We start from the raw sequence: 12,716 nt of genomic DNA, 5'->3' as shown, positions 1-12,716 counted from the left end.
TTGTTGTTGTTGTTGTTGTTTTTAATCAAAACAGGAGTATCAGGGACCCTGCCATACACAAGGAAGTTTGACTGGACAGCAGCTGCCTTGTCACTTTCTCAAATCCTTAAACTCATTCTTAGCAGTGGGGTGAGGTGCAGAGGGTCATCAGTAATGATGTCTCTCAATTCATATATCTTTTAGTTCTCCTGTTGGTCTTAGTTCTACCCACCCATGGTACTTCTAAAGGGCAGAGAACTCTAACACCCAAAATCACATATGTGGGTTCAATCCATCATGCATGGATATCTGAACAGATCTATCTGTGTAACGGGGAATTCTGCTGAGATTTATCAGGGACTTGCCACAAAGACTGTTACCAAACAGAAAGGGTTCACTTGCCTGCACACATCAAAGCTCAATAAAACACAAACAGGAGTTTGCAGCAAGGAAAGTAAAGGTTTACTTAAGGAAATGGCACCAAGACCAGAGACACATGTGAGTGATTCTCAAAGACCTGGCTCCCTTATGGCTCGCATGAGGACTGACTATATACAGGACAAATGATTAATCATAGTGACTAAGGGAGTTGGGGTCGTGGGATCTATTGATTGGTTGGGGCCAGAGAGGGAGTAGTGATCATTGTAGCGGGTCCTGATGTCAGCCACGGGGTCAGTTTGTCCAGTTTTGTGAAGGTGTGGTGGGTAGGGACATTCTGCTTTTATGGTCCTGGAGCTAAAGGACAATGAGATCAAGATATTATCTTTAGTTTGAAACTGTTCCCTAATCAACAGACCTGCAGTTTTATTCCTAAGACCATTTGATGCTAACCAGAACCTGGTGTTCTAAGGGCTTGTACCATGACATACTGCACACCCACTCCTTTAATGGGTGTTCTAACCTGGTGATTAAGGGAGTGGGTGTGCAATATGTCATGGTACTATTAGACTGGACAAAGCCAGTGCGAATTAAGGAAAAAGTCATATTAAAGAAATGAAGTTCCTGTGCAGTTACAATACCTGGTGCTTGAATCCTTGGTAGAAAAGTCAGCATCAGTGGTATTATCAGTGCCCATGTGGGACAAACTGTGTATATACACCTTAATATATAATGCCCATAGCTATTCATGTTATAAACAGAACTCTAGGAACCTTAGCAATGATAATACTCTACCCAGGTTTTGCAGAATGCCTAATCCTCAAAGCTTGCTTACACAAGAGGTGAATTCCGCATGCATACTTAAATAGAACCATATCATTCCTCCAATGGGATTCATCTCTCTCTGGTTCTCTTTGCTCTGACATATTTCTCTGCTGTGATTCAAGACGTATTTGAGTCTGTACTTAAGGGCTTAAGTGTCTCATGTCCCCCATTTTCCTCATTCTTCTGAATATTGGTATGTAATCCCAGATAAGGGACATCCTGAGGACCATCCTGATATGCTTTCTCCTAGTGCACCCACTCTGGGAGAGAACGGACCTGGTCCCGGCAGGTGAGCGCCAGTCGCCCATCAACATCCGGTGGAGGGACAGTGTCTACGATCCTGACTTAACACCACTCACCATCTCTTATGACCCGACCACCTGCCTACATATCTGGAATAATGGATACTCCTTCCTTGTGGAATTTGAAGATTCTACAGATAAATCAGGTGAGGGCCAGACTGGTAGTCTCATCTGGAGTTAAAGGCACAGTTTCACCTTGGGGACACTTGACAATGTCTGTAGGCATTTCAGTTGTCAAAACTGGAGGGCAGTGATGTGACTGACATCTAGTGGATCAAGGCCAGGAATGCTGCTAAAGATCCTACAATAGACAGGGCAGCATTCATGAAGTTATCCAGCCTCAAATATCATTAGAGCTGAGATCGAGAAACCCTGATCTAAAGGAAATTAATTTCCTCTTATGAGTAGGAGGAAATGAGTCCATGAAAGTGTTCATGAATTAAGTGAAAGTATAAATTAAAGCATAAATAGAGATGTTCACTCCTATTTATCCTGGCTCTAGGATTCTCAACCATACCTTGGTTTTCCTTGTATTTTCATAGTGATGCTCTGAGACCTACACATGGCCCTCTGGCCCAACTGCAAACAGACTGATCCTTGGATGAGATTCATCTCTCTCTGGTTCTCTTCCCTCTGACATACTTCTCTGCTGTGATTCAGGAAGTATTCGAGTCTATCCTTAAGAGCTTAGGTATCTCTATGTTGTTGTGCATTTTCTTCCTTCTCCTCCATGGTAGTACACGATCCCCAAACCCTAAACATCTTATTTATATTTCTCAAACTAGAAATGGCTCCTTTTTCTCCAAATTCATCAGTATCTCTCATAATTTTTGCAAACTCTAGAGTTTGTCCCCACCTCAACTGGAAACCTATAATATTACATTTTGTGTAAGGATTCCAGGAATCTTCATAACAGCAAGCTAAAGTCCTGTGTTCCAGGTGACCATCTTGCACTATGGTGAGCTCTGCCTGTCTGCCATAAAGCTCTACCATTACTCCTGCCAGAGGTAGACTAATGGACAGACTCAATGTACAGAATACCAGCTCTCATATGTTCACTCTGGATGCATAGCAATGCCCTCAATTAATTAGTCTCAATCTCATTTAGGTCCTTAGCAACCTTTTTTCTTCTGAGGATCCTAAATGGTGGTCAGCCTTCTAAGGACCTTGACAGTCTAGGGACTATTGCCAATATATTATTGCTTTGTTGAGTTAGCTTGGGAAGTTGTTCAATGGGTTTCTTAATCAAGTAAGTTAATCCCAAGATAGTTCAAGGCAAATAGCTTTTTGAGCTATTTGCTTTTATTTTTTAGTCATGTTTTTTCTCATTTGAACAATAAATCCAAGAATTTTTATACACCCATTTGCATAGGCAATCTCTTATAGAAAAGCAAGTGACCAACATTTTTTTCATAATAGCTCTCTAGATACCTCCAGACACAATAAACTAAGTCATTCCTTAATCTTACCTTCCTTCCCTAGGTGAGTTAGTGTCACACTCTTTTTACAAAATGCAAGAAAAATTGTAGAGAGGTTGCTAATTCTCTACTTGTTTTATCAGTAAGGACCAAAAGAGATAACTCCTTTTCATTATGCTTTAGTAATTATTTTCTTTAAGATACCGTTAATCTTTAATAAATACCTAACTCTCTACCTCTTTCTTTTTCCGTATTTCAGTGACTGTCTCCTAACTCCTGCTTATTCTTCACTGCTATTTCTCCATGCTGTTTCAGAATAACCAATAGCATTCAGAGAGGAAGAAAGAATGAATGAACGTAAAAAATAAAGGAAAGCAAAGGCATCCTAGAGAGGAAGAAAGGCAAGAACAAGTCTAATTCTAGAAAAGAAAGGATCTAATAAATATCAATGTCTATAAATTTCCCTCCAAAAAGTAGGAAATGCTGCTACAGTGTGCTTTACAAAGAACTGAGGATAAAGTGTGCAGAGGAAGGAGCTGGATAAGGTATGTGACAAAAACAAAACATGCCAAATCTTATGGGATGCAGCAAAAGCAGTGCTTCGAGGGAAATTTATAGAAGAAAATGCCTATATTCGAGAAGAAATTTCTAAAATCGATAACCATGCCTTCTACCTTAAGAAACTACAAAGAGAAAAGCAAACTAAACCCAAAGCAAATAGAAAGAAGGTCTTAATAAAGAGCAAAAATCACTGAAATCAAAAGTTGGTTTTTCTAAAGATCAACAAAACTGACAAACCTTTAGCTAGGTAGACCAAGGGGAAAAATAAGAGAAGACCCAAATTGCTAAAATCAGAAAATAAAGAGGGACATCATGACCAGCCTTACAGAAATTAAAAGGATAAGAGAAGGCATCTGAGCATCTCAAACCTCTGCCCTCTGCTGGGCATTGTTTTGTTACTTGGCTCTTCCAAATAAGACAGTTATTGATTCTAATAAGTGCATATAAGCTATGCAAAATATCATAGGAAAAAGCACTGAATTATGCCAGGGCTGAGTCCCATGGATGATTCCTGTAAATGATCACCTGCTCTGAAATTATTCCCATTGGCAATATCACCAGGCATTAAAGAGGAGAGATGAGTCCTGTTGTTGTTCTCTTAAGGATGCTTCCTGCCCCATGTGGGTTCCCTTCACACTTTTAGGAGCATTGCCAAAGAACCTATTAAGAATGCTTTCACAAACATTTTAAGTTCTCCATCCCTACTTTTGGTCCTACATCTACTTTTTTGGATTTCAATATACAGAGTGGTGCAACCAGGAGTAAATCCCATTTTAGAGCATTTCCATCATGCCCAAAAGTTTCATGCCTGGTCCTGCATTTCCTTTTATTTGTATGGAGCTTGTGTATTACCTTTCCCTTCACTGTCCCTTTCTCTGCCAGCTCCCTCACCTCCACATTAAAAGCAAAAGAAGGGAGCAAACATAACATAGGCTGCTTACCTGACACTATGCTAGGTATTTTATATTTCTTATATATATTTTTACAAGTTTAATCTCCTCTCATGTTAGAACACAAAAAGAACAAAACATCAACAATCTCAAATAAATAAATATATAATTATTTGACATATCTTATGACTACTCTGCTTTCTAATTCACTATCTTTTGTCACCCTTCTCTGCCCCATTTCTTGCCAACTGTACTTGCCCCTCTCATCCATGCATCTGCCTTGACTGACCTTACCCTTTTCCATGCTCTTGCTGAGGTTACCAGTGATGTTTCAACTAACCAACCCAACAGACACTTTACAATCTATTTCTTTAGTTCCTGGTTTCATCGAGGATTTTCTAAATGCCAGGCACTGTGCCAGGTGCTCAGAATAGAAAGAGGAAGAAGGGATGGTTTTGCCTTTAAAGAACTTACAATGTGGTGGGGAGACAGAACTAGTGGCACCATCTCTTCTGTCCAACCTATTGTCACCCAGTGGGAGTGTGTGCCCAACGTGGTCATGGTGTCTCATTCTCAACTTAAGTTGGAAGTATGGATTTTTATGTGAAATCGTCCAGATTTAAATGTTGGCAATGAATGTAAAAATGTCTTCAGTATGATGTGGGTGAATCCAAACACAGCTGAAGACCAGTTCTGATCCCCGCCCTTGAAGCCACTTATTGGTGACATCTCCTCTCTGCCTTGCTCATCATCTTTGAAGGAGACACACAGTAAGTGTCCAGGAATTGTGTTGCCAGTGTGGTTCTGGGGATAGGATAGAAAAGGTGGCCCTCTCCTCTGCCATGGTCACTTAACTTGGGACAAGAACTTCAACTTAATTCAACAGATCAGATTGAATACTTGCCAAACTCGTGCTCACAATATGGAGTTGGCACAGAAAAATAAGGATTTGGGGGAGATGTTTTATTTTTATATCAGTACACTTTAGTACCATCCTCCTATTAATTTAGTAAATTGATGTGGGTTTATGCTCTGCACCTCTCCTGTCCCCCAAAGAAAAGTAGTCTTGCTCACTTCTTACAAAACGCCTTCTTTTTAAAGAGGAAGTTAGGTAAAACATTTGCAAAAGCCAGAACAATACATAGCAGACCATTATATGACATAGCCAGTGTATTTGGTCCTTGGGAATCCCTGAACTCAATCATTCATGTACATAAAATTCAACGAATGATGTGATGAACTCTAAAGATCATTAAGATAGATGGCATGCATGGTTTTCGTGTTGTATTGTTTTAGCCATGGACAGACATCACCAGGGGCTGATTAGTTGGAAGAAATGAGGAACTCATATGCTTTAGCAAATTCAATCAAAAGAAATCAGCACCACCCCAAGCCTGAAGAAGGGTGACTCAAGAAACTCATATCCAAATATTTTCCCTATACTGTAATGTATTGATTTCACTAGTTTCAGAGAACTTTAGTCTAAACAAAAGGTATTCATTGTCTAACACAGTGAAGCTAGTGGTGAAGTGTGTGTATGATTCAATTGTTCACTGTGTCCAAAGGGAAATATGTGATATTTTTAACTTGCAAATATCCTATTCCATTTCAATGAAAGGGAAAGGAACAGTAGTATCTACGAAAATTGAAAAGCAAAGTATCAGTGCACAAAAAATAAATAGAATATCTTTTGTCTCCATATTTCAGTTCTATGAGATTGGATTGGATAAATATGCTGAGAGAAATAAGCATTTTACTGTACCCGCAAAAAACTGGTTACAGTAAATATAGAATATAAAAAGAAGTCAAGAATTGGCCTTTAACAATTGTATGTAGCTTGGAGTATAGTTAAGTCTTAGTCTCATTCAGAGTGCAGATCTCCCCCTTACACGTGTATTACCTGCATGGAACTCAAGTGTATAAATACATGAATATAATACAGTGTGCTCCACTTAAGACAGTTCATATAGAAAGTTCACTCACAGATTTGGCCTTTCCCCTGCATCTCCCCTGGCATCAAAAACTGTCCCCTAAATTGTTGGATGTGCCATTTCAGTGATCAAGGGAGGACCTCTGGAACACAACTACCGATTGAAGCAGTTCCATTTTCACTGGGGGGCCATCGATGCCTGGGGTTCCGAGCATACCGTGGACAGCAAATGTTACTCGGCAGAGGTAGGTTGAGATGCGTGGGAACAGGGACAACTGTGGTGAAGTGGGGATAGTTCTGATTACTAGTTCAAAGAAATTCTCAGGAAGGACCAGGCGGTGCCTATAAATCTAAATAGCCCTCTCAGGGGCATATTAGATCATTCTCAGTTGTTATACATGAAATGATAACTGCCCTCATCTCAAATAACATAGCAGAAATGAACCTTAAGTTTCCAAAATGGAATTCTTTCAGAATTCTAAGATAAATTCAAATAATAGGCTAAAGTAAAAACCCAGGGAATAGTGCAGGGCCACCAGGTCCAATTAATTCAAGTGATTGATGATGGGACCCTACCAGTAAAGGAAGGCTGGGACAAAAGAAACAGAGAAAAAGAGCAAGATTTAGCAAGTGCTTCTCAAATACGAGCAACAGGACTTGAAGCAGGGTGCTCTTCATGAGAGGAGAAGGAGAGGAAGGAAACTATGACCTTGCGGGTCTTACTTGGGAGGCTGGCTAATGAAGCATTCACAAATGATAGACGAGAAATAATTTGTAGTGAAATATAGGGAGTACATAGGCACAGAGAATTTCTTCTAACAACTTCCCCCCTACCTTAGTTTTAAGTGTTACCTTAAAAACAAACACATTTTAACTGGTTCTCCCTCAGAGAAATGTGTTTTCAACTCCTGTCTAATTGGCATAGGGAGAATCAATTTCTCCCAAGGTAAATATCTCTCCTTTATATGCAAATAGTTTGGGATATGAGTGTTTCATGCAAATCAGGATGGGAATGGACAAATGTTGCTCCCTCACTGAAATGTTAGTCCCTCTACTATATATAATTTATTTTTCTCCCCAAATAAATGTCTCTATTCCAAAGTAATATTAATTTTCACTGCTGCATGCATTTCTTCTTGTTCTTTATTTCGATCTCATTTTGTACCACACTGTTGTATACTTTTCCCAGTGGATTTATCTTGGGTGAGGAAACATATTAAAATATTGTATATTGAATAAGACTGTCTGTTTTGGAACGATACTATGTGGTCACATGTCAACCCATCTTTTAATGATGTTTCAGCTGCACCTGGTGCATTGGAATGCAGTCAAATTTGAAAGCTTTGAGGATGCAGCGCTGGAAGAAAATGGTTTGGCTGTGATAGGAGTATTTTTAGAGGTAAAAAAAGTTACTAACATTAAGTGATATGTAGTATTCTAGGATGAAAGGATACAACATTGCAATGCTAAGTTCTAAGAATATTGGGATAAAAATAAATACTGGTTAAAATACAAGATTATTATGAAAATATTTTTAATGTTATAAAAATGCACAGTCCAATAGCATAGTCACAAGCCATATGTGACAATTGAGCACTTGAAATATGGTTACTTCGACGGAACAATTTTTAATTTTAATGAATTTAAATTTCAGTTTAAGAACTGATAGTTAAATGGAGGGGCACCGTTCCCTGCAGGCATGCTGAACCTGTCAGCAAACAGCCTGCTCATTTGTTCTCTGTGTAGTTTAATTCAGTGATGTTTATAACATTCTACATTACCAGTTTAAGTGTAGATTAAGTAGTATGGTTGGTTTGTTTTTATGTAATAACCAGGTGGTTAATTTTAACTCACATTCTGTTATAGTTTTAAAAGTGAGGTGTCAATTGTTTTTAATATTTTCTCATTGCTTCTTCTTTAGTTAGGGAAACATCATAAAGAGCTACAGAAATTGGTGGATACATTGCCATCAATTAAGCATAAGGTAATATTTTTTTCAGCATCACTTGAAGTACATCTTATGTTTCAGTTTCAGAGTGGAAATGCTAACAAGGCCCTTTGAATTTGGAAATGTAATTAATGTCAGTGTAATTGAGGTTCTCTTTGAAAGTTCCCTAGATGACAACTTGCCATTTATGATGCTTGTGTGTTGAGAATGAGAATGCCCCTGTACCTGGGACACCTTTTAGGGGACAGAAGGGTTTCCGCTGGTGGGCACTGGCCACTCTGGTTTTGCTGCCATGCCACTGAGCACTCCGGGACTTGGGAACATAATGGGGTCCCCTCCTCTGCTCCTGACACCTGCTCCTTCTCAGTCCTTGTGGTGACCCTCAGAGCAGCCTCCTTAACTCCAGCTACCCTCCCTCAGGCAGGAAGCAGAGACAAGTTGGGCTCAAATTTGGTTTGTCCACCTTTAAAGAACACTTACCTGTATCCTTCAGGACAGGTGGCTTTGTCCAGCCCCAAGATCCACTATTCAATATTCTGAATACCAAAGGGGCCGCTCCCTGGAAGTCCATATACTCTCTTAACTCTTTCCCTCTCCCTTCCCCTCCATCTCCTCCTTTTTCCTTCCCTCTCTCTCCCTCCCTTTGGAGTCCAGGATCCTGGCTCCTCCTAACTTGCATTGCATTGTACAAAGGGAGAGGACTCTATTAGACTCTTGGAAAAGGAGCCACCTTATTTATGCACCAGCCACCACGTAATGCCTCCCAACCACCCACTGGAAACTCATTAGAGTGGAGGGAGGACACGAGCTCTGCTGTGTTCCCACCGAGGAGTGTCACAAATACACAGTTGATCCCAGGAATGAGGCCTGGCCCTGATTTGGCCCTGAGGGCCCAAGGAGCCCCTCTGGACCACTGCTTGTCCCCAGACACTGCCAGCATCATTGCCTCGTCATCTGCTTCCTGGGTGGTTTTGACCATGACATGATAGCTCTGTGACCCCTTCCCTTGGCCAGGATGCCCTGGTGGAATTTGGGTCATTCGACCCTGCCTGCCTGATGCCCACCTGCCCAGATTACTGGACCTACTCAGGATCCCTGACGACCCCACCACTCTCCGAGTCTGTCACCTGGATCATTAAGAAGCAGCCTGTAGAGGTTGATCATGATCAGGTGCGTTCTTTCCACGTTTCTGCGTAAGGAAATTCTAGTCTGCCCCTTCAGGACCGCGCTGGGCTCTGACTTTGGGATCAGTTTTTAGCATCTTATAATGCTTATACATTTGTACTAAAAGGTGCTAACTTCTTGTCTAATTTGGGTATGAAGTAGGAGATGCTTCAGTTAACCAGAGAGAGAAGTTAAAACTTATGAAACAAGCTTTTTACTTCCATATTTGACAAAAACAGAATCAGAAAAAAGAGCAGAAACAGAATCATAGATATGGAGATCACATGGAGGGTTATCAGCTGGCAGGGGGAGAGGGAGAAATGAGGGAAAAGGTACAAGGAATAAGAAGCATAATTAGTAGGTATAAAACAGACAGGGGGAGGTTAAGAATAGTATGGGGAATGGAGAAGCCAAAGAACTCACATGCACAACCCATGGACATGAACTAAGAGAGGGGATTGCCAAAGGGAATGGGGGGGTACTGTGTGTAGGGGGGCAAAAGGGGGTAAAATTGGGACAATGTAACAGCACAATCAATAAAATATATTTTTTTAAAAAAAGAATTCAGTTTAAACTTGAAAAAACAAAACATTTTTGGTGCTGTTACATCAGGCCCTTCCTTTTTCATTCTCTGGGCTGCTGTTTTGCCCATTTTTCAGGATGAAGTTCCTGGGATCAAAGATGAAGTAACTCATTCTTGGCAAATGGCTAATATTTGGGGGGCAGGACCTTTGACCCCCAGTTCTTGGGCCCCAAGTGCCCAGATGGTCTCACCAGCTCCTGTTCTCTCTTCCCCACACAAGGACATCTTCCTCCTTGTCTGGTGGTGAAGGCATTCCTGTCCAGAAATAAGTTCTTCTGTGTCCACTTTTAGAGGAATGTTTGAGTTGTAAAAATGAAAGTAATTTTTTCATTCAGTGAAGCAGTTTTTCCATTGAAATGATTTGTGTTTTCTGTTTGTTTCTAGCTTGAGCAATTTCGGGCCCTCCTTTTCACTTCCAAGGGAGAGAAAGAGAAAAGAATGGTGGACAACTTCCGTCCCCTTCAGCCTCTCATGAATCGCACTGTGCGCTCATCCTTCCGTCACGATTACGTGCTCAATATACAAGTGAAACCCAAGCCGACGACCAACCAAGCGAGCCCCTAAGTGCCCATTTCTAGTTGGTGTTTTGCGTTCATACATACTAGGTTTTAAAAAATTAACTAACACTATTCTAAACACCTGCATTTAATACTAATTGTAAATGTGCATTTCTTGGTATGGCAGTGCTCCTTCAGTCTTTTATTGATTATGATGGTTAGCACTGATGTAGCAGCGAGAGACACAAGTTTCTCTTAGAGCAACCTGTCTGACATTTTTGGGCTGGTGAGTCACAGACACTGACCATCCAAAATGCAGGCCTTTCAGCAATAGCCGCAGAGCTCATTCTGGTACTTCTTGGCTGAACATTGGCCATGGTTGTAGGTACGTTTTATTTCAAAACATGGATGAGTTTTCTTTTATAAGGCCTTCTCAATGAGCATATTTGCCCTGATCTTTAGTTATCTTACTAGTACATATGCTTCCTCACTGATTATCAATTTATGATATAGAACAAATATTTTGCAATCCTAGGAAAACAACAATTTACTGATATCTGAGGATCAGATCTCTTACTTAAAGGCTTGATCATATAGAAAGCATATGCAGTGTAGAACATTTTAAAGATAATGCTCAAAGTGCCTAGAATTTAGAATTCTTTCAGACATATCTACAGAAGAATTTTTCAAATTACTAAAATATAATCTATAGTTTATACTATTATTTTGCATTATTTGTACATTGTTTCATAGACTATGATAATATTTTTTGCAATGACAGAACTATTTTGGCTTCCCTTGAAAAGTGTCTAAACTTTATTTCATTAGTTGAGGTTCCATGAAAGGCAGGTAATCAGAATAAATCTCCCAATTTATACAGCGGCTTAGAACACTGCTACAGTAGTAGGGGGAGAAACTTGTCAGGCAGGCTAAAATCTAGATAATTCTACAAATTCTGTAGAATCCATGCCTGTATTGCCCTTGCTTGTATATATCTTGGAATGTTGCTAATTGCCAATAAGCCTGTGTTCAAGCCCAATATTGCATTAATCAATAGTATTTCTTTCATTAATATGCTAGTCATCTCATCTGCAAGATAGGGTTGGATAAATACATTGTATACTTAACACTACTGAACCATACACTGAACAACGTTAAGATGGTAAGTTTTTTGTTATGTGTATTTTACCACAATAACAAATAAATAATAATTCAGTAGGAATAAACGATAGAGTTGGAGTTGTATGTGTAAGTTTAAGGGGATATCTCTGCTCTAAAGGAGTTTAGAAGGGGGATAAAGGCATTTGCTTCTAGGGTACATGCCTTTTCTGGGAAAGGGAAAGCAAGTATACCCTGGGAAATGAATACAATTCTTAAAAAAAAAAAGTCTTATTTATTTATCTTTAGAAAGAGGGGGGAAGAGAGGCAGAAAAACAGGGAGAGAAACATTGACAGGAGAGAGATGCGCTCTGACTGGAGCTGAACCTGCAACACTTCGCACCGCGGGACTATGCCCACCCAACTGAACCACACCGGCCAGGGCTGAATACAATCCTTAAAAAGATGAATGTGGGGCCCTGGTTGATGTGGCTCAGTGGATTGAGTGCCAGCCTGTGAACCAGGGGGCCACAGGATCGTTTCCCGGTCAGGGCACATGCCTGGGTTGCAGGCCAGGTCCCCAGTAGGGGGCATGCAAGAGGCAACCACACATTGATGTTTCTTTCCCTGTTTCTCTAAAAATAAATAAATAATATCTTTTAAAAAAAGACGAATGTGGGGGAAAAGTTTGTGTCAACTAAATGATCTGCTTCAAACCATAGTTATCTTTAAAATGTAGACATACAAGATATGCATTATTTTTCTCACACAGGTTTCCCTCCTAGGCCTCTTGCAAACTCTTAATACAAAATCCTATTGCAGTGAGTTTCCAAATTGCAGTGAGAAGCAATTTACAGAACACCCAACTTACCCTTTTATCTTAGAAATACAAGGGGTGTACAGCTGACCCTTGAGCAACATGGTTTGAAATGTGTGGGTCCACTTATACATGAATTTTTTTCAATAAATACTTGCAGTACTGTAAATGTGTTTTCCTTATCATTTTTTTCACATTTTTTTATTGTTCAAGTACAGTTGTCTCCATTTTCCCTCCACCACTCCCCCCCACCCCAGCCATCCCCACTTCCCACCCTTGATCCTACCCCCCTTTGGTTCTGTCCATGTGTCCTTTATACATGTTCC

General features: G+C 40.2%; 1 protein-coding gene across 2 annotated transcripts in view; it reads left to right on the top strand.

Moving 5' to 3' along the window:
• Positions 1 to 12,559, top strand: part of CA5B (carbonic anhydrase 5B) — a 27,870-nt gene extending 15,311 nt beyond the window's left edge. For both annotated transcript variants that reach the window (XM_024569879.4, XM_053917191.2), the window contains 6 exons: positions 1,433 to 1,630; positions 6,410 to 6,528; positions 7,587 to 7,682; positions 8,205 to 8,267; positions 9,246 to 9,401; positions 10,363 to 12,559. In XM_024569879.4, coding sequence (XP_024425647.1) covers positions 1,433 to 1,630; positions 6,410 to 6,528; positions 7,587 to 7,682; positions 8,205 to 8,267; positions 9,246 to 9,401; positions 10,363 to 10,542 — 812 coding nt within the window. In that variant the 3' untranslated portion in view covers positions 10,543 to 12,559. The remainder of the gene's footprint in view (positions 1 to 1,432; positions 1,631 to 6,409; positions 6,529 to 7,586; positions 7,683 to 8,204; positions 8,268 to 9,245; positions 9,402 to 10,362) is intronic.
• The last annotated feature ends 157 nt before the right edge of the window (positions 12,560 to 12,716 follow it).

Source organism: Desmodus rotundus, chromosome X (assembly GCF_022682495.2).
Source record: "Desmodus rotundus isolate HL8 chromosome X, HLdesRot8A.1, whole genome shotgun sequence".
Lineage (NCBI taxonomy): Eukaryota > Metazoa > Chordata > Mammalia > Chiroptera > Phyllostomidae > Desmodus > Desmodus rotundus.
This window is presented reverse-complemented; position numbering and strand designations above follow the sequence as displayed.